The sequence below is a fragment of the Pochonia chlamydosporia genome, chromosome 6, assembly GCF_001653235.2.
Source record: "Pochonia chlamydosporia 170 chromosome 6, whole genome shotgun sequence".
Taxonomy (NCBI): domain Eukaryota; kingdom Fungi; phylum Ascomycota; class Sordariomycetes; order Hypocreales; family Clavicipitaceae; genus Pochonia; species Pochonia chlamydosporia.
In genome coordinates, this window is record NC_035795.1 from 1,379,850 (window position 1) to 1,405,523 (window position 25,674).

A 25,674-nucleotide genomic window follows, 5' to 3' on the forward strand; every position below is an offset into this window, starting at 1 on the left:
GGTGTATGCATACATGGTCCCCTAATCTCATTTATGAGTTCTGCCGCCTTTTTATTTCAAGCCCGTCTTGTATGCTCATATAATCAACATGAAAGAAAGAATCGAGATAGGACCACGCAACTCCGCTGCCCCGAATCAAGGCATGCCCACCTCGTTACCTTGCATCATCAGAGCTGACTCGGCAGCTTCCATCTTGGCGAATAAATGTCGTACCTCGCGAATGTTTTCATGTTGCGCATTCACAGCAGCTGTATTCCTTTCGTCTGCAAAATTGCGAATCGCCTGCAACACTGGTGTCAATCCCTCCTCATTCGGTAGCCACCAGTGCGCACAAGAAGGGTCACGGAACAGCTGTGCCATTTTCATTCTTCGTGCAGTTGGATGAATAAATCTGATGAGAATGTTAGATGGTGCGCATATCTTGAGGGGGGATGGACCATTGGGAAGCCATTCATTCAGACAAGCCAAGCTTCAATGAGCCGCTAAGCCGCTGGTGAATGCTATGTAGGGAGGTCGATTTGCTTACCCCATAGTGTCTAGTAGAGCGAATTTCTTTCGAAGCCACATATGGTGACGAGAGTCCCGAGGGAGAAAGAGCGCCGCAATAGAAATGCAGCATTGGAGTGGTATGAGCGCTCCTTTGGGCTTCAATGGCCAGAACTCCACAGTCTCAAAATACTGACAGATTGTGTATGCGTGTTTGGCCATCTCCATAAACGCTTGTCCGGCGGGGATATCTGAGGACTGCGATAGGTGCATGATCATGATTGACGTCCATTCCGTGCTGATCAAAGTATTCGTGAAGAGTGGTAGTTTATAAAGAAGACCCGGCATATAGGGATCGATTATGTCACCTGGATCTGTCTCGTTCTTGTACGAAAAGTCTGTCACCAAGTACTCTGGGTTTGAAAGAGCCGCGTCCCAGGTCGATTTCCACTCGAGGAGCTTGTTCGTGATCCTGTTATGCTCCCGAGTGAAGTCCTCGTGTCCTATCTGCCCGCGGCTCCCCCTCGCATAGAGCATGGACATATCGTACGATATCGCTCGAAGTTGAGTCGATCGTAAGCTAATCTTCCAGCGCAATGCGTCAGGGCTCGTGGCAATTTGTGACTCATTGTACTTGTTCATTTGGCTAAACCACTCCCTGGGTAAGTCCGTCGGGAAGCCGCCCATGATGGCGACGAAGCAATCGTAGCGTGTGTACCAGTCGATGCAGGCTCTTCCCAATGGCGTCTGCATCACGGTATCGGCCGTGAATATTTTTCGAATTACTTGAAAAGCCGCCTTTTGATGTCCCATGAGGTTTACCCAATCGCCAAAGTACTCCTAAAGCGCCAGTCAGTATCCCATCCCCGTGTGGCAATGATTGGAAGAGGTTACTTCTATGGTCAACAGCTGCAAGATGGTTACTAGGTTGAGGACATTATTCATTTCCTTTCGATTTATAGATTCCAGAAGCAGAGTGACGCTTTTGTTGTAATATTTCAAAAAGTCTTCAAGCTGGCCATTGGGGTTCTGTAGCGTGGCGTGATAGGTCGCGAAGCCAACTACAGCGTTCAGGAGGGGTTCGTGTTGAACAGCCAAAGAAGGCAAAATCGTGCTAAAGAAGTCATCGGCATCATGCATAATGCTGTAGTGAAAGTTGGTGATGTTTTCCACGAAGTAGTCCAAGCACCGCTGGTAGTCCAATGGAAGGTGAGACCAATCAGCACGCCCGTCTGTAACAATATTTAGGTCAATGGATGGGGCTATGGTAACACTGCTGCCGCCAGTCGAAACGGATGGCGAAGATTCTTTGTTGCCATCTTGCGATAAGCTGTCGGTACTTTGCCGCCTCGTGATTTTCCGATTTAAGCCGCCTTTTGCCTTACTTCCTGACATTTGTGAATCCGACCTTTCACCAGCAGACGATTCTTCAGGCTCGTCTTCGTCCGGAATAGTCTCCAGCGGGAGTATTACTGGATCGACGTCGGTATCGTCCCCATCGTTGGATGATTTTGGGCTCGTTTTTTGAGATGATGTGCTGCTGTCCTTGGGCTTAGAGATCTTTGCCGTTGGCGGGTCAGGGTAGACGCAATCACGGTTGCCCTTCTTACACCCTGATGACATGTTAACACTGTAGCAACACATATATAGACTGCGACTTGTAGAAATTCTTCAGCGCGTGGGTTGAGTATACTCACGTTCACATATAGGACGAGTCTCGTCACACTAACAAAGTGTAATGGAGGGTTAGCATGAAATCCTGCATCGACAAAGCTACTAGGAATATAGGCATCCTACCTTTACTCGCCTGCTTCGACACATGAAGCATCCTGACCGCGTTCGTCTATGTTTGACGTGTTCTGCTCCAAAAGTAGGTCCCGCAATAGACTTCTTCCGGCCTTTACTGGTCTTCGATGCATGAAGAAGCGACGGATCAGAATATGTCCCCAAATGTCCCAAGCTATGATATGGATTTTGCATTGTTGGGCCCGGTATGGGAATATGATATGCTGACATGGTTGACATGTTCAGCTCGTCGGCATTAGTAGTGGGATGACCTCCCACTCCTGACATTGATGTCAGGAAGTTGTGATAATACTCGTCCATGGTTGTCTCTTGGGAAGAACTTAAGTGATGCCGGTATATATGTCGATGGATGCAGCCTCTACTAGTCCGCGGGGCGTCTCTACCATGCTCGATAGGGATGACAAAGTGTTTCGCGGTAGAGGTGTGGGCGTAGATTGCCACCAGGAAGCGGAGCTGTGCTGCAGCTGTCGCGCAAAAGTCTGGGGGAGATCTCACTGTTATCCAGCCGTCTATGGGACAGAGGATGTATCAATCCCGAGGCAAGACAAGAAGAGTCAGCGTCAACACCCTTTGGGCGGAGACGTTGTCGGAGTCTGACTGATTTGGCACCGCCGTGGGTCTTCTCTATTGCAGCTTGCTGTCTGTTTGAGAATGGACAGCATCAGACTTGTTAAGTTGGAGGGATACGCAAAAGGTTCCATGTAATGAGTCCTGGTACATCAGCGGATGGTAAGGGGGTGGTCCTGGTATGGTTCTTGACAAGAGCGTCCGGCAAGAGACTGACTGCCTGCCAAATCGCGGTGTTGTGGCCTTCTTGAATAGGATAACCACCCCTTCAACTGAGGTGATGGAGATTTGTTAGAGCTTGTAGGTGGAGATGAGAGCTGCTTGCTGTATCTCCCGGCACGGAAAGCATCCCCGATTTGTTTCCCAGGTTTTTGAAAGAGGTTGTCAGGCCAAACGTCCCAACGTCGCAAATCAAAAGTGGGTGCTGTACTCCAAACTGCTGTCTGAGGGGAAAGCCCAGCTTGCTTCGAAATAGCATCAACCCCTTGTAAGATGACGGAAGAAACGGTGGTGTTAGATGGGGCACACGACAGGGAATTACCCCTGGTAGCCTTGTCCAAAAGTGCCAGAACGCACTCTTTGGCAGTGTCAACGGCAGATGCCCGGGTTGGTCCGCTCAAGCACCAGTTCGCCACTCTCCGAAGACAAGGTAATCAAAGTGGTGCGTTACTTGCAGGAATGATCCAATGTCGAGAGCCGGAAATAAGTTATAGGGGGTCCGTTTCACTGTTGTGAGATCTCCAACAACCCTGGTGAGTCTCGTTGGCAGAGCGTGTTCGCAATGGGAAGAATTGGCACAGATATTTCCAAGAGATCGTCGTGGATGTGAGATTAGCGGATTCAGGCTTTTCTATGAAATCTGGAAACAATGTCTCCAAATTTACCAAGGCTGGAGCAAGACGCTTTCTACTACAGCAGATGTTCTTGCAGCAGCAGTCGTCTCGGGGATGGCTATGGTGTGGCGTGCCGTGGATATCAGGATAGCTCTATGCCTTGGCTGAATCCTCACCTGTCAAATCGCTCAGGAGATGGTCAACGTATTAAAGTAGCAGAGAGAACCAGTTATGTCTTGCTATTCCTTATGGCTGGCTCTACCTTGGAGAGTGCCGACATAAAGAGGACTCCTTTCCAAGTGGCTGATATTAGGCGGCGTTGAAGAAAGATGTTCGGGAGCAGGAGGCATACTTACTGTCAACAGCCACTCCTTGCTCTTGTGACATGTGCTATTTGCCAAGGAGCGCTTGCCAGTTTGGCTCGAGAGACAATAACAATGAAGAGGTGGATTATTAGCTGATTGAGTATGGAAGACTGCATGGATTATCCACTAGGTAGATGCCGCACAGAGACTACGAGTCAAAAGCAGGCTGGAACTTCATTCCGGAATACGGAGGACGGGGTACAGATTATTTGTCCCAAAACGCCGTGTATGTAAGAGAGGAGGGTGGAGAGAGCCAGTTGGAGAATGTTCCAGTTTTGTGAATGATTTCGGTACCGCTGCCCGAGACTGCGTGCCAAAGCTGCAAAAGTTTCCGTTATTTTGATTAGCCGCTTCCATTCCGAAGGTCAATGAGCGATTGACCGCCGTCAATGGCCAAAACTAGACAAGTGTTTTGGTCCCTGGAGAGAGATTTAACTTTGAGTAGCACATCCACTCACTGCATGGTTGTTCACACCTGGGGTTAGTGCAAATGGAACTTATTGGGAAGTCGAATAAGGCCGGGTTGCCAGTTCCCAGAACAAGCAAGCCTGTTCGACATTTTTTTTTAACCGCATGTCCCCATGCTCAAGTCGGAATACCAACCCCAAGGGATCCTCAAAACAACAAGCCTTGTAAATGAGTGTTGCAAGGATCATAGTCTGATGGGATGCTCGGGCCAATGCGACATGATGGCTTCTCCACCGTCTCCTCTCTGCTAGGATGGTGGTCCAGTGCTGGGGCTGAGACTAATTTGAGTCGATCGTGGTCGACTTCCCACGGACGCCGAACAAGTCAAGGGGTGGCCTGTCATGAGCTTTCACCAGTCCTCAGACTGCACAGTAATGTTCTTCCACCTTGCTGCGAGTCCTGGTGACCTGTAGCCGTGCCTGCGCCGAGGCTAGCTAGGACTGAGATTGCTTTCGCCCCTTTGTTGGACATGATTCCCGCTTCAACATACTATATCAATACCATCAGCTCAAATGCAGACGACGAATGGACGTCATAGAAGGCTGAAATGTATGGTGTTGCCTACGGGGAGAGAATAGATTGAGGCTCAACAAGAGCCGTTTGGCCTCCAGTCCCCTCTTTTTGAGGATTTGCGGCAAGCCGCGATTGCCATGCCATGCAAACAAATTCTCCTCATTCACCATTCACTGAGGTTGGTTGGTTAATTTTTCATACTTCTCCCATGCGCATCCACGCCATTTGCATATTATCCCAGGCAGAGAGGCTGTGTTCCTTCTGGCACCTCCATCACTTCCCCACGCCACTGACATCAACCAGCGCAGGCGCTTCATGGCACATGCGCTCATTCGTAGAGGGCAAGGCACCCATAGACCATGCATCTTTGCCTGCGACTCTCCGACAGGTCCAATGCAACCACCAGGGGTTCGTTGATGGTGGCTGGCACTTGCCACCATCAAGTGGAAACCTGTCGTTGTTCCTCACAGATTCTGGACCCGTCACGATAGGGTCGTCATCTCAAATCTTTCGGCATGCATTTTTTTCTGTAGCTTACCCAGCGCAGTCTCCCTGCAATACGACATGGAGGCCACAAGTTTGGATTTGGTGACTTGTTGCATGTGGTGAACACTGTTGGTGGTTTTACCCATCGTCTTACAATTCTTGCCACAACTCCCATCTCTGATACAGCCCAAACGGATCAAGATATCCTGCAATATTGCAGTCGCGTGCCGATCGACTCCCTCCGTTCACCTTTTTATGCACTCAAAAGGGCATATTGAGACGTCGAAGCCACTTGATAGTGTCTCATCTCATCCGGACGCCAGCAAGGTTTGTCTTTGACGACGGTGCTGATCGGCGAAAGTTCCGTGGAATGTTCGAATCTGTCCAGGAACATGATGCGCTAGTCGCCGGCCACTTCCTATCTCCCGTCGCCGGCACTCCATGTCCTCAGCCCCCAGTACCCTTCCGGTGTGGCTGCCAGGTGGGCAAGCTGGTCCTGCTTTCTTGGTGCGCGGTCAGGACAACATGGCGCCAATGCACGGCGGTTAGGAATGGGGCGAGTCAGAAGCAGCATGTTGAAGAGCTTGACATCAAACCCCTGGCTGCGCCGATGACTTGGTTGTGTGAGCATGGCAAGGGGGTTGCAAAATGATGCGCAGTCTTTGAAGTACCCTCAGATAGTAGGAAGAGAGATCAGAAGGCCTCAGCAGCTATAGAATGTCCAAAAAAAATTAAGAAAAATGCTTAAACCACTAGAGTTTAAGCTCACCTATTAAATAGTAGTCTTAATGTTAAATTATGGCATTCTTTGTGATAGTTATGGCCGATTAGACTTAATAGGTTTATTTGACGGTACCGTTGTAGGTGCGTGTTATTTTGCAACCCGCCTGCATGGCCATGTCCACCCATCCAGAGAACCTGACACTATCAAGCCACCACCCACCCAACTGCCTGGTTGGTCTGGCTCGTCCTGAAGCAGCACCCTGCTCCGTCTCTCTGTGGTCCAGGCTGGACAGCCCCAAGACAAGACTGGTCTGCTCGTATGCGCCATGCTCCGCAACAGTCCTGCATGGCCAGCTATCCTTTGACAGCAGGTCCTTCGTCCGAAGAGCTTCCGTAGTATAGACAAGGGCCTCTGGTTCCACGAGTTGACCACCGTCTCTCACGTGGCAACTTCACCTAATGGGCTTTCAGCAGATCGCCGGTTTCGATGAAGCTCAGTCTGCCAGCATGGTGGAGAAAGGGACAAGGAATGCCAGAGAACACCGACTCTGTGTGCCGGACAGCCCAGAACGTGAGCTGAAAATGGACGACTTTTATCGATGTCATCGTGGCGTTGCACTCTATTGACCTAGCCACTTTCATCCTAGCATTAGTATGTCCAGCAGTGCACGCAGGACGACTCCTTGGCGTTTGCGACAACAAGACGCAACCAGCTGGTCCTGTAATTACAATAGAAGCGCAGAATAGCACCCAGCACACCCCATAGTACAGCAAACAACTTTGTCGTGGACTCTTGGTCAAGGGCAAGGATGTTCTGATGAATCGTACCCGCCTTGTCTTACAGCTCAGTGGGTTAGACTGGCATACTTGCGGAAAGTGTGCTATAATCAGCAAGACACCCCCGATAGCCAGAGTCAGACCTTCGAGATTCCAAAGGCCATTCTTTCACATTTCTCTTGGTTTCCTTTCGAGTCGGGGAATTCACTATTGCCCATGATGCTATATGACAAGGATTTTGTCATAACACATCATTCGAGAGAGCATGGTCCAATATCGCGCTGACTGTAATGGCGTGACTCCGTCAAGCTGATTTCAGCGTTTGATGTGCTGACAATTGGAGATGATAGGAATAATCCTTGCAATACGTTTTGATTTTTGAGAACCATTATCGTGGCTGACCGGTAGATATTTGTGGCCATATTTAGATCCCATTGCCCATCAGGCCGGGTGCGATAGGGGTTCTGGACCAGAACCAAGGCTTCGGTGACGGACTAGATCTAGCTCAATAGCACACGGTGGCAGAAGCTGGCTCCTCCTCCACAACCCAGCTCCGTTCTTTTGTGAGATGTAACAACTGGATTGAACCAAGATCAAGGTTTGGTTTATTTTCGTATTTTTGTCGTTCAGCGGACGGTTAGAGAAATAACCCTCTTGTCGAGAGTTATCTAAGCAAACTTCTTGTTCCAGTCATGCAAGCTTGATGTTGAAACCAAATAGTCCCCAAAAAAAATTGAGATCCGGATTCTTACTGGCTTTTATCCGCCTATCATTAGCCTTCAGTTTCGTTGAAGCAGGTATTCAAAATCAGGTTGGCTCAGAGAAAAAGGCAAGGAAAGGTGGCCTGGTGGTCCAGCGGAGCCATTTGAGGCTTTTGACTTCCCGGCAGGCAAGGCACCAACAGAAGGTGAAACTTGAACCGTTGGCAATTTTGACAATGCTCCCGACGGGAAATGTTGTCAGGCGGCGTTGTGGTCCTGGAAAAGGCGGCTTGTAAGGAAAAGATGTGCATGTCCCAAACAGTCAAATCGTATCACGACTCCACCCACCCCAATCGGCGACGTGATCATAGTTGACTAGCTGTGAGAGACCCCGGATGTCCTAAACCTTGACCTGCCATGGACGGAGTGACGGCCCTTGAACCACAAATAATATTAGCAGGGGTTTTTGACATTGGCAAGTGGCTGCATGGCGTGCCAGGTCAGCTCCCAATGGGTGATAGATATTGCATGGAGTGCTGATATTTTGTCTTCAAGGCCAACTAGTGGCTATCCGTCTTCCACCACGCTCTGTTTGCCTAATTTGTTTCCAACGTATCGTTCCCCGAATCGGAGCTTGCATTCGGGATGAAACTTTGTTTGCGGGTATGGCTTGCTTTTTGAACCCTCTCTGGTTGCAAGTCAAGGTCAGGCTCGGATCAATTGTCACTTGATCCGAAAATCTGCACTGTGAGCTCGTTGAATAATTTCTGTGCTTTTGTACTTTTGCACGCTTTGCGAAACTTTCTGTTTGCGTAGACCAACGCCCTACACAGTGAGGGAAGTCTTCGGCAGTCGGTGACGGCTGGAAGACTGCTCCAAACGAGTCTGGCCCTGGTGCAAAACTGAGGGCCATGCCACCCCTGGCCCTGCCGCCAGGGCTGTGGTTATCTCAGTAAGCCATGACACGTTTTTTTTTCCATCCCCTACCAACAATCCCTCAATGTGGACCAACCTCAAGCAATAACTGTGGCGCTGGGCTTTGAGGGTCCGAACTAACCATGGGGCGGAACCTCTCCGACATGGTAACATGGCCACCTCCACATCCCCAAGGTGAGGAGACGCACTGGCTGTCGCGCAAAGAAGGACATGTACGGCGTAGTGTACTATTGATCGGCCAGATCTTACAGCTTCAGGGATCATGGGAGTCGTGCGGAGGGGTGATACCTCGGAACAACGGCTGGGAATGCGCAGGCTGGCATTCGAGCTCGATACATGTGATGATTGCCACAGAGATTTTGTGTTGACTCAGGTCGAAGTGATGTTGAAGTCACTGACAGCATGAGCCCCGGCCAAAAGACAAGTACTGTCTGGTCAAATCGCAGTCAAGGAATGGTGTCTGGTCGGAAAGGGCCGTAGAGGTGTCAGTTGTCAGTTGGCAGATTGAGAAACTCTGCAGAACTGTCACTGTGATAGCCAGGGAAGAGGCATGGTCTCGTCTCTGGTCGGGATCCACAGGTCTGCATGATATCTGGTGGAAAGGGGAGCTGTCAGATTCGGTATGCTCTGAGACTGCCTTGCAGGTAATGCTAATGCTGTACCACTCGAGAGGCAACAACAAGAGGCGAAGTAACAGCCTATGCCATGTAAGTCATCAATTTATAGGCTTTTTGTGACAATCAATCAGGGTAAGTCTTGCGGACCTGAAAGGTTGTGGTGACTGCCAAGCCTCTCGTCTCCAACTGAGTGGCAAAGCTGATCATGCAAGTGTAGCACCATGTGGAGAGAATGTCCATTTTGTGCGACTTGAAAGCTTTGGGATTGTGACACCGTTGGGCTGTTAACGTAACAATGAACCAGCTGTGCGGAATGACGAGAGCATCGAGATGTTTTGTTAGAGGCGAAGCTCCTTTTCCGGTCGTCGCCGTGGTTCTGGGCCTTTTTTTGTTTTTTCAACAAATTTCATTGGATTTTTTAATCTTGTTTTTCGTTCAGTGCGGAATACCCAATCCGCAGTCACGTCAATCAAGATGGGAAGTCGCCTTCATCGCGCCTACCCTATGGCGCGGATTGCAACTCAAAATGGCATAGTTTGACGAAAATTGACCAACACGGAGAACACCGAGAGAGCAGCAGCAAGTGGAATAAAAGGGAAAGACATGAACTGCAAAAGGACGAGGGGAGTTGATTTATGGAAATTATACCATTGAATGACCGGCTCGCGCTTGTTTCTTCCTTGCTGCTTGCTACTTGTTCCCTGATTGTTCTGTACTACATACAGTGTTGACTTTTACAGTCTGGGGTTTGGTTGCCGTTAAATCTTAACTACCCTGGAGCAGTAGATCCATTTTCATTCTGACAACACTACCACGACACGAGAAATCAGTACACCATATGAGCAAGCCAGACGGCGCTGCCTGCATAATCGTCACTGATTCATCCGGGACACAGAAAGAGTTTCAGAGCTGAGGCTTTGATGAACGGTGTTCAACCATAGCCTCGGTGGATCTTGCACCCTGACAGTTTCAGGCTGTTTGCCAAGGGGCTGCAGGTGTAATCGAATGAAGACAACATTCGCATTTCATCGGACACACTTCACAACATTCGTCAATGCTCCCCGAGTCGTCACCACGGAGTAATCTAACATATAGTCAAGCCGACTTGTTCAAAGGGTCCATCCAGTCAGCCGAATCAGTCGTGACACCTGGCGTGGCATCGACAAAAACAAACTTCTTCTGCGACAATGGCTCACCTCGACTACAGCGCAGTCTTTCTCGTGGTAGTCACCGTCATTGTCTTCTTCGTCCCAGTCTTCATTCTATTCCCACCAATCCCCGTTGATCACAGTGATGCCTTGCGCCAGACGCATAGCAAGCTGGGTCGTCCTCTACGGGAGAGCAACCTAAGATCCCAATATGACAAGAGACATCAACCCCAGCCAGGCAAAACTCCAAAAATCGAGAGCCTTCACATATATCCCATAAAGTCATGCAGGGGCATCGAAGTTGACAAGACCAGGATTTTGCCCACTGGCCTGGAGCATGACCGCCTCTTTATGTTCGCTCAGCTGACATCTAAGGCCACATCTAATTCTACTGGGAAAGGCGACGAAGCTGCGTCGAGCCGCGTCTGGGAATTTCTGACGCTACGGCAGCTGCCGCTGCTAGCCAATGTCAAAGTTGACATATGGCTCCCGGACCCAAACAAAAAGAGCAGACAACTTGGCTATTTGGAAGGCGGCTTTGTGCTTGTCCGCTTCCCCTGGCAAGACAAAGGCTTGCGAGGGTTCGCTCAACTTGTTGCCGCAAAGTTTAGTCGAGGGCTGAGCGCAGTTTCCGAGAAGGAATTTGTTCTCCCACTGGAGTTTCCATCCAAGGAGGAGATAACCGCCAGGGGTTACGAGTTTGCAAATGTCAAAATTTGGGTGGACATTGCGAATGCACTCAACATGTCCAGGGAGTTACCGCCAGAGCTGGCTACCTACCTTGGTGTGAAAAATCGACTTGGAATCTTTCGATCCGACCCATTCAACCGCAGGGTCGTATTTCGATGCGCTCCCCGGAAGGAAACGCTGGGTTATCAAACGGAAGTAGATTTTCACGACGCAGTAAGTTAATCCCAGCTTCTCAACGCACACCACTTAGCTATGTGATCCTGATCTAAAATGATATTCCCCTCTACAGTACCCAGTACATCTGCTCAATTTGACGAGCATTCGAGCACTGGAGTCCAAAATCCAAAAGGACAAACAGATAGACCGTTTGGATGCTCGACGATTTCGCGGCAATATAATAAGTATGTGGTTAACTTAGCCTTTCCGCCAAGCAGCAATGTCTATGTACTGACCCAGACGCTATCAATCCAGTCTCCGGGGTAAAAGATTATGATGAGGATGACTGGCGACGTATCAAGTTCAAAAGTCCTGGGACGACTAAGACATTGAGCACGTTCGATGTCTCATGTCGAACTGTGAGGTGAGTGACATTCAGCCTCCTGGAAGAGAGGACCTTGAAACACTAACATGTGTGATGAAGATGTAAGCTGCCTAACGTCGACCCGGCTACGGGCATTCGCCATAAGGTGGAACCCGATCATGCTCTACGCAAATACCGGGACATTGACGCCGGTGCCCCAAAAATGGGTTGTCTTGGCATGCAACTTTGCCCTATTTTTCCAAAGAGTGACATTCCAGAGCAGTTGGAGTCCATGTTGGAAGTCGGCATGGAACTTGATGTCCTTGAACGTGGATCCCATTTATATATCAAGCAAAGCGCACGGTGATGTCGGATCTCGAGCAGGAGCCAAGGCCAAACTGCCACTAGTAGTCGCATTCCATCGCTCAGCATAACTTGACGCACATGTATATTACATATTCAGTGGATAATGAAAGATGCCAAATATCTACCGGTACACCGAATCAAAAGAGGTAAAACGCTCTTCGCCATCCCATACTCTTTGTACAAAATATATCTCCATGCCACTCTTCTCGTTTCTCATGACCGTAAACAAAACCTGCAATTATTTCATATCCGCTGGAGTCAAGGCTTGAACCATGCTTGTCCCTTCACTGAACCTCGTTCTGAAAATTCTGTTTGCGTTTTGGAACATACCGTCCTTCAAACTAACAACAATGAACTGCGAGCCCTTGAACCGCGTTTTGATGAGACGACCAATGTTCTGGGTATGAGACAGATCCAGCGCAGCATCAACCTCATCAAGGATGTACATTGGGGCAGGCTTGAATTGGAGGAGCGCCATAATAAGTGAGAGAGCAACAAGTGATCTGTGATACTGTCAGTTTGACAAAAAAAGACTCAAGAGATTGTCGTGGGCTTTCGTTTCATGGAATTCATACCTTTGGCCACCGCTTAGTTCTGTTAAACTCTGTTTCCATACCTTACCAAGGCACACTTTGACTTCAAGACCATCACTAATAGTCTTGCCCTCAGGCGGATCGAGTTTGGCGAAACTGCCTCCTGGCAACAGTTCCGAAAAGATTTGACCAAAGTCGCCATTGACCTTCTCCCACGTCTCATGCAGAGCTTTCTTCTTGTAGTCGTCAAGGCTTACAATAGTTTCTTCAATCTTCCGTTTATCACGGATGACTGTCTTGATCATATGTTTCAAAGTGACTTCCTTCTTCTCGACGCTGTCAATCATGTTCATGACCTTGGGATTGATCTTCTTCTTCATGCCCTGAGAACGTTCCGTAAGGTTCCGGAGCGTGGATTTGCACTCGCCAATATTCTGGCCCTGGAAGTCATAAGGCGTGCCGTTTCGCCCGAATTTGTCCTTTTCGTCTTGAATCCACTCATATTCTGATTCCAGATGCGCAACATTCTCGGCAGCTCCTTGTTGTTCCTTATGGAAACGCTCAATCTGGTGACCAAGCTTCTGCATCTCCAAACCTTCCTCGGTGATTCGGGCGTTTTTCGAACGCATTGCCTCTTCTGACAACCTCAGCTCGTCGTCAAAGAGGCTAAGCTTTGCTCTCTCATCATCCAGCTGAGCTTGGACAGAGTCATGCGTCTCCTTTAGCGCAACTCGTTGCTTTGAAAGGCTCTCAACATCTTGCTGTGCAGCTTTAATGCCAAGCTCGGCTTCCTGCAACTGCTCTCGAGCAGCAGACAGATCGGCACCCACTTGCTCTAAATCGAGCTGAGCATTTTGGTGATCTTTTTGCAAGCTTTTGACTGCCGCCGAGTTCTTTTCGAGGCCAGATCGCAGCTTGTCCAGCGATTTTTGCAGCTCCACGAGTTTGGCGTCTTTGTTGGTGTCAAAATCTTTCATGTCCTTCTCAATTCTCTTGACATCTGCGTTGGCTTCAGTCTGGCGAGACTTGGCTTCAGCAATGCTGTTTTGAAGTCCTGTAATGCTAGTTTTCATGTTCTCAACTTCTTGTATGATCGAGGATGAAGAGTTGCTGCTGATTTGATCCTCTGCGAGCTTAATCTCGTGATTTTTTAGGTCCAGGTCCTGCTTGATGTGGCGTGCCTGGTCTAGCTTTGACTTCTCCTTGTTGATCTTTGCCTGGAGTTCCTTCAGGGTCTGCTCTGTTTCCTTTAACTGTCGGGTAATGTTGTTCAACTTCTGTAGCGTCACCAAAACGCCACTGGAGTTGGGTGAACTGCCTCCCGACAATGTACCGGAAGGATCATACGCATCGCCTTCCAGGGTGATACTTCGCATCCTAACATTGGGATCAAAAGTGACACGCTTGGCGGTCTCTGCATCAGCACAAACCAAAGTGTTTCCGAAAACATATTCCATGGCCGCGGACACGTCTTCGTCATACCCAACAAGGGAAAGCGCAAGATCAACTTTGCCGGGCGCGATGTTTTGTGCAGTCGCAATTGTTTGAGCCGATGCCTTAAAGGCAGCAATTTTGTTGAGTGGGATGATAGTGACTCTTTTTCGCAATTTGCCTTTCTGAAGAAGCTGAGTGCCGGTGACCTCGGAATCAACAACAACGTTGTAAAGGCGGCCACCGGCGCAAATTTCGAGGGCTGTACCAGCCTTTGTATGGTCCTTGTCAAGAGTGAAAAGTTGAGCTACGAGACCTTTCACCTTGGATCGGTCGAAGCCCGGCACGGGGTCTGCGTAGTTGAAGTCTATGATGGCCACTTGACGCTTCAGTTTGTCGGAGTCCTGGCGCAGACTTCGGGCAGTCTGTTGAAGCTGCGATTCTTGCTTATACATATCCTCTTCTTGTCCGGGCTCAAAACCCAATGTTCCCAGTTCCTTCTCAAGCTTTTGTACCTGGCCTTTTAGGCCGTCGAGGTCACGGAGGAGACCGGCGTTCTGCTCTTTAGCTTTCTTTGCACGTGGCTCTTCCTCCTTCAAACGGCTTTGCAGATGCGTGATTTTGATTTTGGCTTGCTCCTGTTCAGTTGCGGCTGCCGTAGCACGATTCCTCGCGTCTTGTAGTTGACCCTGATACCCGCTCTCCTGCCCGTCTTTGGAAGCGACACCGGTTTGAAGAGTTTGCAGCAGCTCTTCTTTGGATTCAACCTCCTGAGTCTGCTTGGCAAGGTCTTCCTTCGCCTTATCGTAAGAGCCCTTGGCGTTGTTGAAGGTTACCGTCTTGTCCTCCAAGGCCGTTTCTAGTTCTGATACCGTCTTTTCCACTGTCTGTTTCTTCTCCTTTTCCTCTGCCAAACTAGTGTTCTTTAAGTCCATCACGGTAGCAAGACGGACCAACTCATTGGCATGTTTCTTTACTGTTTCCTCCAAGGCCCCAGCTTTGCCACCCTTCTTTACCTCTTTTTCACGCTGAGCTCGAACTTTTTTGACGTCCTCTTCCAAGTGCGAGATTTCACTCCTGAGTCGAGTCGAAGACTCTTCCAACAGCTTGTGACGTTGCTTCTTGCCTTCGAGATCTGCTGCTGATTGCTTGAGCTTTTCTTGACATCGGATATAATCGTAGGCAACGACGACCCTCGTTAACCGCTCAAGATCATTCTGTGTTTGTTGGAAATCCAGGAATGCTCGTTTCTCCGTGCGAAGCTTTTCTAGTTTTGGTTCGATCTCGTCTTTCAATAGTTCTCGAAGCTCTTGGAGTTTTACTTCCTTCTTGCCCATGGTTTTGAGTGCTTTGTCTCGGCGGTCCTCAAACATTCTAGTTCCAGCAGCTTCCTCTATCATCGCCAGTATCTCCACCGCTTTCATGTTTAACACCTTGGTGATGCGTCCTTGCATGATGAGGAAATTGGGGTTGTTGATATTGAGTTGCACAGACTGGAACAAGTTCTGGACCGTTTGCTGCTGGGCTCGGTGTCCATTGATAAGATATTTGGATGTGCCACCCAGTACAATCTGGCGTGTGACACTTATACTTGCATACTCCTCGAAACCGATCGGTGACTTCTTGGTATCTCGGTTGTCAAAGACAATTGTTACGCTGGCTTTGGTAACGCCGGCTTGCCCTCGCTTGTAAATGAGGTCCTAAACCCAGAGTAAATATCACATTCTGGCTTACAGAAATGCGGGGAGGCGAGTATTCTTACTTGGAGATTTTGTGCTCGAACTGTTGACATATTGGTAATACCCAGGACGAAACAAATGGCATCCAAAATATTTGATTTACCGCTGCCGTTGAGGCCGGTAATAGAGTTGAAGCTCTCATCCCTGTAGACATCTGTTAGCGATCCTCGTACGCTGTATGCGCTCGTGTTTCTCTGTTGTTTACCATCCCGATATCACCGTCCGAACGGCGTACGACTTGAAGCCCTGCGCGAAAATTAGTTGATTGTGGCCATTACAAAACCAAGGCCAATACATACGTCAATAATAACTTCTATTACCCTCATGATTGCGACTTCGTTTGTCGTAGAGGGTGCAAATGCTAAGTGACTACGTGGTAGCCAAGCTGGGCTTGTCGTCGTCAATCAGACCAAACATCCCACCTAGCGACGACGCGCTGAAAGTAAACAAAGCGTGTTTAATTTCTGATAAGCGTCTTATCAGCACGTGCCACCTCAGCCCGTTTCCCGGCTTCGTTTTGAGAACCAGTTCGGGTGGACGCGACAGTGCGTCCACGGAGGCCAGCATTTAGGCGCTAACCCAATTTGGGATCAATCAAAACATTGCGGCTTGGAATGCCATGCCCTACTGAACGTCAGAGCTCTCCACCACCAACATCAACCAACCTTAGTAGCTTGCAGCTCCGACTCTCCCTTTGACTTCATCACTTGGGAAATTTCTTTTATCTAGTACCATCAGATGTCTTCATGATATCAACCATTCTCGACTAGACTGAACGGCGGCCAACGACTACGACACCCCACCGCATCTGTCGGTGACGCGAGCGGTCATGGCGGCAATGAGAGGACCGCGCCTGCAAGTCGGCTCTGCAGCATGGATTGCTGAGGAGCGGAAAGCAGCTTTGCAAATCACTCAGTCCGAGGTTGAGGAGTTCTCTTATTCTGCTCGAAATGAACTCGACTGGCTCAACGAGCATATGGCGGGCATTTTCAATGAAAATGAAACGTACGTGTTCTCTGCCGATATTCAGCGTTGGAAAATCTGAATGCTGACACTCTCCCAGCAACTTTGCAGAGACCTTCAAAACACCCGCAAAACTTCGGGGCAAGACTCCAAGAACGGCGAGAAAAGCGAACCCTATAGAGACCCGAGTGGTATGTTGGATCACACTCTGGAACAGCAAAACACAGCTAACCTAGCGCATGTAGCCTCTGTCCGAGGTGTTTTCTGCAACTCCAAATGGAGCTTCAAACCCGGTGAATTGCCTTCAATCCACCAGGATAACTGGCCACATGGCAAGAGGCTCCCCAAATCCCATGAGACAGTCGCCCGCTCGCGTTGCAGTCTTTTCACCTAAGCCTGCAACCCAAGGGACGCAGGATTCTGGGTACTTTGGCAGCCAAGACGTTGCTCCTGTGAATATCCACATGGACTCAGACTTTGAGTATGAAAGAGATTCACCGCAACGAGGTGCTATACAAACCACTACAATTCCCCTAAAGAACATCCCAACTCGCACTGCCCCTCAAGGCTCGCCTGAAAAATCATTCGAGACAGCTAAAGAGGACCAAACGACCCAAACATCGGCAGATGCCTCGAAAAAAATCAACGTGGATGCGCAGTTTGATCTTGGACATGAATCAGCATATGAGGATGACGTCTCGCCGGAACGGCAGTTAAGCTTAGAAGCAAAGCAGAGTGCGCGATATCCTGATGATGCCCAATCGGCATCAGATGCCTCCAGCCCAATTCGACCTGTGGTTCGCAAGAGCAGCTTGAATTTCGCGTCTCTGCCAGCTCGGGAACCTCTCACGGCTGGTAAGAGCAACGGTGCGCGAGTCTCCCGAACCAGCCATCTCGACCACATTAGGACCAGCTATTATAATAGGCCCACAGGAGGCAAGAGCCTTGGAGGAAACTTGGCGAAACCGGATCGGGATGAAGATGAAGAGGACGAAGTGGATGTGGACGAGAATCTGCCCTCAAACTCTGCCGCAACGAACGATACTAAGACATATACGCAGCGGCTCCAAGATCAAATTAATATGCTTGGCCAATCCCAAGCGAAGAGCTCCCAAGCAATGCCACAAAGCAAAACACCTGCTCCTAAATCTGTGTCTCCGATCCCCCTGAATACGCTTCAATCGACGCCGGGAGCTTTCCCCGAAGATGACGATGACGACTGGATTGAGCCGCCTGCAACAGTCGCCGCCACAGCTGAGGAACGGCCGAGTCTACCAAAGAGCCACTCGGCAGATGTTATGGAAGGAATACAGGGCAAAAATACTATTGGCCAGACAGATTTTGTCATGTCCGATGATGACGGTGCTGATGCTGAGAATAAAATTGCCGACCTACGAAAAGGGGATGTTGGCAAGCCAACATATGGGCATGGCAAATCTGTCTCTGTTCCGAGCATTCCAAACATGCGCTCAGCAATGGAAGACCCTCATCCTCTCAAGAAGGTCGTTTCTGTTTCCAATCCCAGCCTCATGACCGTGGCCGAAGCCGGAATTTTGGACACTCCGTCAAAATCACCCTCTAGGGCCTTTCGAGAGAGCCCATTGAAACAGGTCAAGAATAAACTTTCGTCTATTCTTAAGAGCTCAAGAGGTCTGTTGGCTAGTAGTGCAGCCATTAGTGCTGAGGGGAAATCGTTGATGTCACCCTCTTCAACCCGTCTTGGCCTGCATTCTGTTATGTCTTCAGAGTCGGTCATTTCACTGCAAAGGACTGGCTCTCAAGGATCCCAAAGCATACCTGCCAGCCCGATAAGGCCAACCCGTCGTACGCGGGCTTCTGTTGAAAAAGAGAGAGAGGAGAAGAGGCGCGACAAAGAAGCCAAACGATTGGAGGAGCAAAACGAGAAGCTCGAAAAAGCAAGACAGAAGGAGCGTGAGAAGGCCCGAGTTTTCAGTAAAGAGCAAGAGAAAATTGCCGCCATGGAGAGACAAATTGCGTCCAAGAAGGAGGACGAACGGACGGCAGTCAGGGAAACCCCCAAGCCGACGAGAACAGGCCTTCGTAATGGAAAGGATTCCCCGGAGGAAACAACTTCTGTAGACAAAGATGTCGACATGGAGGATGTTTCCCTGATGCCGCCACCCTCCGCCCCTCGCTCTACTGGTCCTGCTCATGCTACACGTAACAGGGAGGTTAAACGGCCGTTCACAAGGGAAACCCAAACCCGACCAAAGCAAGCTCCCACTGTCATACGAGTAAATACAGGATCGCAACATTCGCAGTATAGATTGTCTACTGCACAGCCGGACGCGCCGAGTCACGGTGCTGCTCAAACTCAACATCAACTCGCATCCAAAGCTAGCAAGGCATCACTGCAACCAAAAGCGTCAACTCAGAGCTTGAGAGGCGCAGCCGCTGCCAGCCGAGCCAAGGCTCAAGAATTAGCTGCTAAGAAGAAAGAGCAGGAAGAGAAAGAGGCTCAGAAGAGGCGAGATGCTAAGGCAGAGATGGAACGAAAACGAGCAGCAGCTCAAGAGGAGCAACGGAAGCAGGAACAGCTGAAACGCCAGGAGGCTGAACGTCAACGAAAACAGCAACAACAACAAGAACAGGCCTCGCAGCAATCCCAGTCTCAAGCTAAAAGTCATGCTCAGAGAAAAGCCGCAATAGAAAAGGCGAAGCAGACTAGAGCGCCGCCCCCAGCCGTACGCTCTCAGCCTAACGGCCCACCAGACTTCTCAATGACCAAGGATAGCCACTCATCACGCCCTCCATCTCGGCTCACATCCAATGCCCACTGGAACCAGGACGAGCCTGGTCGACCTGTTAATGCCGTTTTGTCGACTGCCAGCAAAGCTGGCTCAAAGCGAACTCTCGCCCAAGAGAAGGGAGAAGATAGCCAAGCGAAACCACCTCAATCTCGCGGAGGATACGCGTATCAGGCCAACGATGCCAAGCGACGTCGAACTAGTGAGGCTTTCCATGGTGAAATTGATACATCTAGTCAAAAGAACATCAAGGGCCCTCCGGTTCGACCATCGGCTGGATTCAAGAAGGTACGTCATTCCACAAGTAATACCCAACCTCGCTTCCTCTAACAATAACTAGGAACTACCGTCCAAGTCTGTTTTCCAGACTGGCTACGCAAATGCCTCACAAGGTGCAACGCGCGACCTTTTCAAGGCCACTGTATCGGCGCAGCATGCTAGCCAGACGAAGGCGTCTCACCCTCTGGAAATGGCTCAGATATCGAAGGGTGCCATTCCATTCGCACCCAACCCGAACGCAGCAGGACCAGCTCACAAGACCCCTGCGAGACCTGGTCCGTCTAATGCTGCTAAAGCGGCTGCAAAATCCGTGCCCAGATCCTCGCCACGTTTCCAGAATGGAGAAACCGTAGAGCTTCCCGAAATCCAGACGGATGACGATAGCGAGGATGACGAGGCCAACGGCGTTGTTGTGGCGCCATGGGCAGATTCGCCATATCTAAGAGAAAAGCTCTTTTGGCAGGAAACTATGGATCCTTCGCAGATTTTTGGACCACCGCAACCACTCAACATGGAGGAGGTGTTTAACAAGAATAAGGAAAGGTGGTCCAAGTTCCGACCCAGAAGCTCTAGTGCGAACTGGAGCGGAGCAGATCGATTAACAGAGGACGATATCAGGAAAGACTTGGCTGCTCGAGACAAACTCAGACGGGATGGCGGTTGGTCTTATGAAATGAGCAGAGATGTGCTTTAAAACAGCAGCAAAGGCGACATTTTTTTTTTTTGGACAGGGCCGGCCTCAATAGTTCAAGAAGAAGGCTTTTTGGGGCGAAGGCAGGCGCCATGGCGTTAATGGATTATGTTGATTGCATAGCATTGGATTTGGAATGGTTCAAAGACATTAGTACGAGACAATAACCACTATGGCAAGTTGGCGTTTTTGATATTGATATTCGCGATGATGAATTGGGTCATGATTTCGGTCCAAACATGTAATTGGTGGTTTTTTTTTTTTTTTTTTTTTTTGGCTCCGTGATGCCCTTCTTGCTGGAAAATGCTTTTTTTCTTTCCTCGTCCACCACATCATCGCTAGTCACATTGAAAGTGAACTCTGGGGCCTCTGCAGTGCTTCGCTTCAAATCTGACATATTGTTTGTGTATCAACCTTGCGATCATTGAAAAAGTATATTAATGGCGAGTCAACCCCATCCTGGGACAGGAATCACATGGCTTGGAACCGCTTATCCGCGCAGAAGATGCTGACAAACAGTACTGAGTACTGCAGATGACAAGTCTCGAAGTTTTGAATCGGTAGACTGTACGAATAGCGGGAAAGTGTTATCTACGAATCTTCCTATTTTTTCGCCGATTGTTAAACTGTTTTCGTGGTTTCGCCAAACTGCATTCAACAACAAACGTCTTCATGTATCAAACATGGGTATCGCCACTTGCCAAATAAATGGACCACTATGTCTGGGGTTGCCTCCACATGATTGGTCGCAAAGCGCATACGGTACAAAAAAAGGAAGTAGCCCCTTTGGGACGGGACATACGGAGTACGAAAAAAAAAATCTGGAGCCACTTTGTCCCTGAGTTTCCCAAGAACGCGATCAATGTGAGGTTCCCCATCACATCCAGTCTTCCAAAACATCGTTTTCGACAATTTTGACGGCCAAGCATTGTCCGCATCAAAGATTTGTTCACCACAGCAAAGACGACTGTCAGTATGTTAAGGCAAGGCTTTCGCCGCTGTGCCGGCCTCGCCAGCGCTGCTGCGCCGTCTCTCATGGTGCGCTCTCGAACAGCGTTCCCTCTGGCGCAGAGAAGTGTGGTGTCTGTGACAAGAACCCCTAGCGTATTTAAGAACATCGCCAATGCTTCGAGACAATACAGTTCCGAAGCTGTTGCTGCTGAGGCCACGAGGGTAGAGGAGGCTGTCTCTGGAGACGTTGTTGACTTCCATGAGCTGTCGAAGCTGGGTGTCCATCAGAACCTCCTGCAGGCAATCACCAGAGACATGAATTACAAAACCATGACGCCAGTTCAGTCTAAGACGATCAACCCTGCTCTTAAAGGAACAGACATGTACGTATCGCTATTACCTGTCGCTCTCGCTGCTGACCTTTGCTAATCCCACCAAAGAGTTGCCCAAGCCAAAACAGGAACGGGCAAGACCATCGCCTTTCTTTTGCCGCTGTTCCAGCGCATGATTGAGGAAGATCCTACACTGGCCGCAAGACGCTCCTCGCGGAATGCCCGATCGGACGATATCCGCGGCATTGTTTTGTCACCGACCCGAGAGCTTGCTGAGCAAATTGCCACCGAAGCCCGTCGCCTTTCAAAATACACGGGCCTTGTCGTTCAATCGGCGGTTGGAGGCACCCAAAAAAGCAGGATGTTGCAACAGACACAGCGACAAGGGTGCCATCTTTTGGTGGCCACACCGGGGCGCTTGAATGATTTGTTGCAAGACCCTCGAAGCGGCATTGATGCACCAAATCTGGCCGCTCTTGTCCTGGACGAGGCTGACCGTATGCTTGATGTCGGTTTCGAACAGCAACTGGGAGAGATTACCAGTTGCCTTCCGAGCCGAGAAGAGAAGGAGCGTCAAACAATACTGGTTTCGGCCACTATACCAGACAATGTCATCAGACTAGCCCGCACAATGGTTCGTCCTGATGACTTCGAATTCGTCCAGACAATCTCCGAAAACGAGTCGCTCACCCATGAGCGAGTACCACAACACGTCGTACCGCTGACTACATGGAATAACGTCTTCCCCAGTTTATTTGAGCTTATCGATCGAGAAACTGCCAAGGCTGCCGAGGACCCAAGTCTGCCCCCCTTCAAGGCTATTGTTTATTTCAACACAACTTCGCTTGTCCGATTGGCTGGAGAATTTGGGTTCCAACGAAGGCAGAACGGCCTTATGAACATGCCGACGTACTCTATTCAGTCTCAACTTACCCAGAGCCAGCGCACCAGGGCGGCTGATTCGTTCCGAAATGCGCGATCTGGAATTCTGTTTTCATCGGATGTTACAGCTCGAGGAATGGACTTTCCTAACGTGACGCATGTTATTCAGGTTGATACGCCTCGTGAACGTGAGTCTTATATTCATCGGCTCGGCCGCACGGCTCGACAGAATAAGGGTGGTGAGGGCTGGCTTCTCCTCCCACCGCATTCGACGAGGACCGCCAAAAAGCTTCTGCGTGGTCTTCCTCTGCAGGCAAATACGACGTTGGAGAGCTTCAACGTCGATGCTGAAGCTGATGTTGCAGAACTACCAAAATACCACCAGGAAGCCAAGGACCTGGCCCAAGCTCTGCCGCGAAGTGTGTTGGCCGAAGCCTACACATCCAGTCTTGGGGCTCAGGGCGAATCAAAGGAGGAGTTTGTGGAGGATCTCAACCTTTGGGCCACTGCTGGTTGGGGTTGGAGGGAGCCACCTCATGTCTCGGCTTCGGTGGCCAAACGTTTGGGCCTCACTCGTTCTGCATTGAATATCCAGCGTGGACCTTCAGGACGTGATGACGGTTTTGAGGCTGACAATCGATTCGGACGCGAGGACCGCAGAGGGTCCGGTCGTTTCGACGGCCCCAAATCATCCGACCCGTTCACTGAAATGGGACGTAATGTACGACGAGATGATGCAGGCTTCGGCCGCGACCGGGGCACTAGAGGATCGATGCGATTCCGGAACCGGGACTCCAGGGGCTCCAGGGGCTCTCGAGGATCTCGAGGACCCCGAAGATTCAGCGAGTCTACTGAGGCCTCTTGGTAGAGAGAGGGTTGTATGAGAGGATACGAGTTGGAAATCTAATTTAATAACGATTTCGAGGCATTTTCGTTTTGGGAGAAGAAACAACCTTGTATTACTATGAAAGGGAATATGGCCAATACGCAAAGCGGTAATTGTACATTAGCATCGACGACATGTAAAACACTGGGTATCAGAAAAGGGCCATGGATAACATCATAACAGAGCGGCGTCCAGGAAGATCAAATCTCCCCAACAATAAATAGATCGTGTTCAATATCAATTTTGTTTCTTTTTATTCGTTCTGGTTATAAGTTGTTACGAAGTGTCAAAGCCTTTGTAAGTTTTGAAGCCGGTGAGAGTCCGTGGCCCGAATTGTTAATTTTGAGAAGATTATATACATACAACACACCCAAACGCCTCATGCAGTACCCTCTGTAATGGCGCATATAGAACCATATATCCCAACTATGACAACATTGAAAGTGTAGTCTAAGCCAAACCGCCACATTTTACACCACATCCTCACATCGCCATCATCTCGGCCCCGGCCCCATCAACATATTCGAATCCCACAACAACACCCTCTCATCCCAACCCACCGAAGCAACCCAACCGCCCACCCCGAACAAACACCAATCCACACCCGTCACAAACTCCGTATGCCTATTCATAACACCCAGCTGATGCCCTGGCCTCGCGCCCGCCAACGGCCCCGCCGGCTGCGCCGACGCATCATTCCACAACCGCACCGTCATATCATAGCTCCCACTGATGAGCACATCGCTCGCGTGCGGACTCCACGCCAGCCTCCGAACGGCATACTCGTGTCCCTGCATGAGACTCAGCGGGCCCGCGGCGGGGCTGCGAATGTCAAACGTGCGGATGATGCGGTCCACGCCGCCGGTCGCGACGACCGTGTCGTTGTACTTGTTCCAGTCGTGGGTGAGGACTTCGGCGGGCGGGCTGCCTGCTAGACTGGGGTTCATGCCGGGCTGGGAGGAGGCGGCGTGGACGGGGATCGTCGACACGAGGTGGTACTTTGCGGAGGAGGGGGTGCGCAGGTCGAAGATGCGGAGGTGGGAGTCGGAGGAGACGGCGGAGAGGAGGGCCGGGTTGGATGGGCAGAAGGATGTGCTGTAGGTGCAGTTGCCGATGGGGAGGGTTTTGAGCGAGTGTGCGCGCGTTGGGGACCACTGTCGAGGTTAGTATGATACTTTTGGAGTTGAAGTGAGGAAGAGAGGTTAGGCTGACTATTTTGACGGTTCCGTCCCAGGAACTGGAGATGAATGTGTCCTTTGATACGGGGTTCCAGCTCACGGAGAAGGTCTCTCGTTTATGTTCGTGGAAGTTCATGATGGGGAACTGGTCGACCCCCAGGTCAAACAGCTTGAGTGACCCATCGCCACCAGCTACAATTAATTGATTCTCGTTGATTTCCGACCACGCAAGATCGTACAGCGCGTCGTTTGTGTCGAACCTAGATTTTGCCATTTCAATTAGCCAACATGCTCACTAGCAGACAACAGCCCGCGGAGTCCCCCGTAACGTAAAGACTCACGTCTTTTCCACCTGGACTCCCTGCGCCGTGAGCCCCAGCGCAAACACCCTCCCGTTTCCGACGATGCCAAAGTTGGCGGACGTTGCGACGGCTATGCGCGAGTCGTAGTAGGGCGAGTACTTGACTGCGTAGGGGTTGTACCCTTGGGTGCGAAACTCAAGCATCGCAGCCATTTTGGGGGGGTTGGGCGCAAGTGTCGCGGCGCATTGATGGGCGGGAGAGGGTCGGACAGGAGGTTCAGAGGTCGTGGGACGGTATGGGGGCCAGGAGGAGTTCTTGGTGAATTGTTTTGAGGGTTTGGAGTTTGTTGTTGGTGATCAGGGAGCCGGGGTTGAGGATGAAGTTGAGGTGGTGGGTTGACATGTGCCTCGGTAATGGGCGGCGCCGACGTCAATAATGTGGGGAGATGGCCGTGGTGGACTTGGGACTGGAGATTTGGGACGTGGAGTGTGAGATCTGGTGGCATGGATGGAGGCGGCGTATTAGTGTGAGCGCATGCTTTTGGGTCTGTGAGAGAGGAGCTGACTTCATGTAATAAATATGAATCACTCTTGGGTATCGTCACTTAATTTTTTCACTTTTTTTGTCTTAAAAAAATGTTGTCATCGTTACAGTTTGGCACTTAAATATGTATGTCTGCTTCGCTTCCAGTCGCAGATGTTCGTCGGTGGTACGTCTTGACAGAAACTCAAGCTTGG

At 50.1% G+C, this 25,674-nt stretch overlaps 6 protein-coding genes across 6 annotated transcripts; 3 read left to right on the forward strand and 3 right to left on the reverse strand.

Annotated features, from left to right (window-relative positions):
- Positions 1-135: 135 nt before the first annotated feature.
- On the reverse strand, positions 136-2,592 carry VFPPC_09141 (C6 finger domain-containing protein; the record flags this gene model as incomplete). Its single annotated transcript, XM_018287727.1, has 5 exons — positions 136-391; positions 527-1,326; positions 1,381-2,099; positions 2,184-2,211; positions 2,284-2,592. 5 exons carry the CDS (start codon positions 2,590-2,592, stop codon positions 136-138), a joined length of 2,112 nt encoding a protein of 703 aa, XP_018140851.1.
- Positions 2,593-4,231: 1,639 nt separating this feature from the next.
- VFPPC_16448 (hypothetical protein) lies at positions 4,232-4,414 on the reverse strand (the record flags this gene model as incomplete). The annotated part of the gene is made up of 1 exon (XM_018294201.1): positions 4,232-4,414. One exon carries the CDS (start codon positions 4,412-4,414, stop codon positions 4,232-4,234), a length of 183 nt encoding a protein of 60 aa, XP_018140850.1.
- Positions 4,415-10,465: 6,051 nt separating this feature from the next.
- On the forward strand, positions 10,466-12,003 carry VFPPC_14545 (MOSC domain-containing protein; the record flags this gene model as incomplete). Its single annotated transcript, XM_018292313.1, has 4 exons — positions 10,466-11,329; positions 11,406-11,517; positions 11,588-11,696; positions 11,757-12,003. 4 exons carry the CDS (start codon positions 10,466-10,468, stop codon positions 12,001-12,003), a joined length of 1,332 nt encoding a protein of 443 aa, XP_018140849.1.
- A 237-nt stretch (positions 12,004-12,240) lies between these two features.
- On the reverse strand, positions 12,241-16,031 carry VFPPC_09139 (nuclear condensin complex subunit Smc2; the record flags this gene model as incomplete). The annotated part of the gene is made up of 5 exons (XM_018287726.1): positions 12,241-12,505; positions 12,578-15,666; positions 15,729-15,849; positions 15,911-15,951; positions 16,005-16,031. 5 exons carry the CDS (start codon positions 16,029-16,031, stop codon positions 12,241-12,243), a joined length of 3,543 nt encoding a protein of 1,180 aa, XP_018140848.1.
- Positions 16,032-16,534: 503 nt separating this feature from the next.
- VFPPC_09138 (inner centromere protein) lies at positions 16,535-20,409 on the forward strand (the record flags this gene model as incomplete). The annotated part of the gene is made up of 4 exons (XM_018287725.1): positions 16,535-16,710; positions 16,769-16,859; positions 16,914-19,724; positions 19,777-20,409. The coding sequence occupies 4 exons, from the start codon at positions 16,535-16,537 to the stop codon at positions 20,407-20,409; spliced, it is 3,711 nt and encodes a 1,236-aa protein (XP_018140847.1).
- Positions 20,410-21,381: 972 nt separating this feature from the next.
- On the forward strand, positions 21,382-23,439 carry VFPPC_14544 (ATP-dependent RNA helicase; the record flags this gene model as incomplete). The annotated part of the gene is made up of 2 exons (XM_018292312.1): positions 21,382-21,740; positions 21,798-23,439. 2 exons carry the CDS (start codon positions 21,382-21,384, stop codon positions 23,437-23,439), a joined length of 2,001 nt encoding a protein of 666 aa, XP_018140846.1.
- Positions 23,440-25,674: the final 2,235 nt, after the last annotated feature.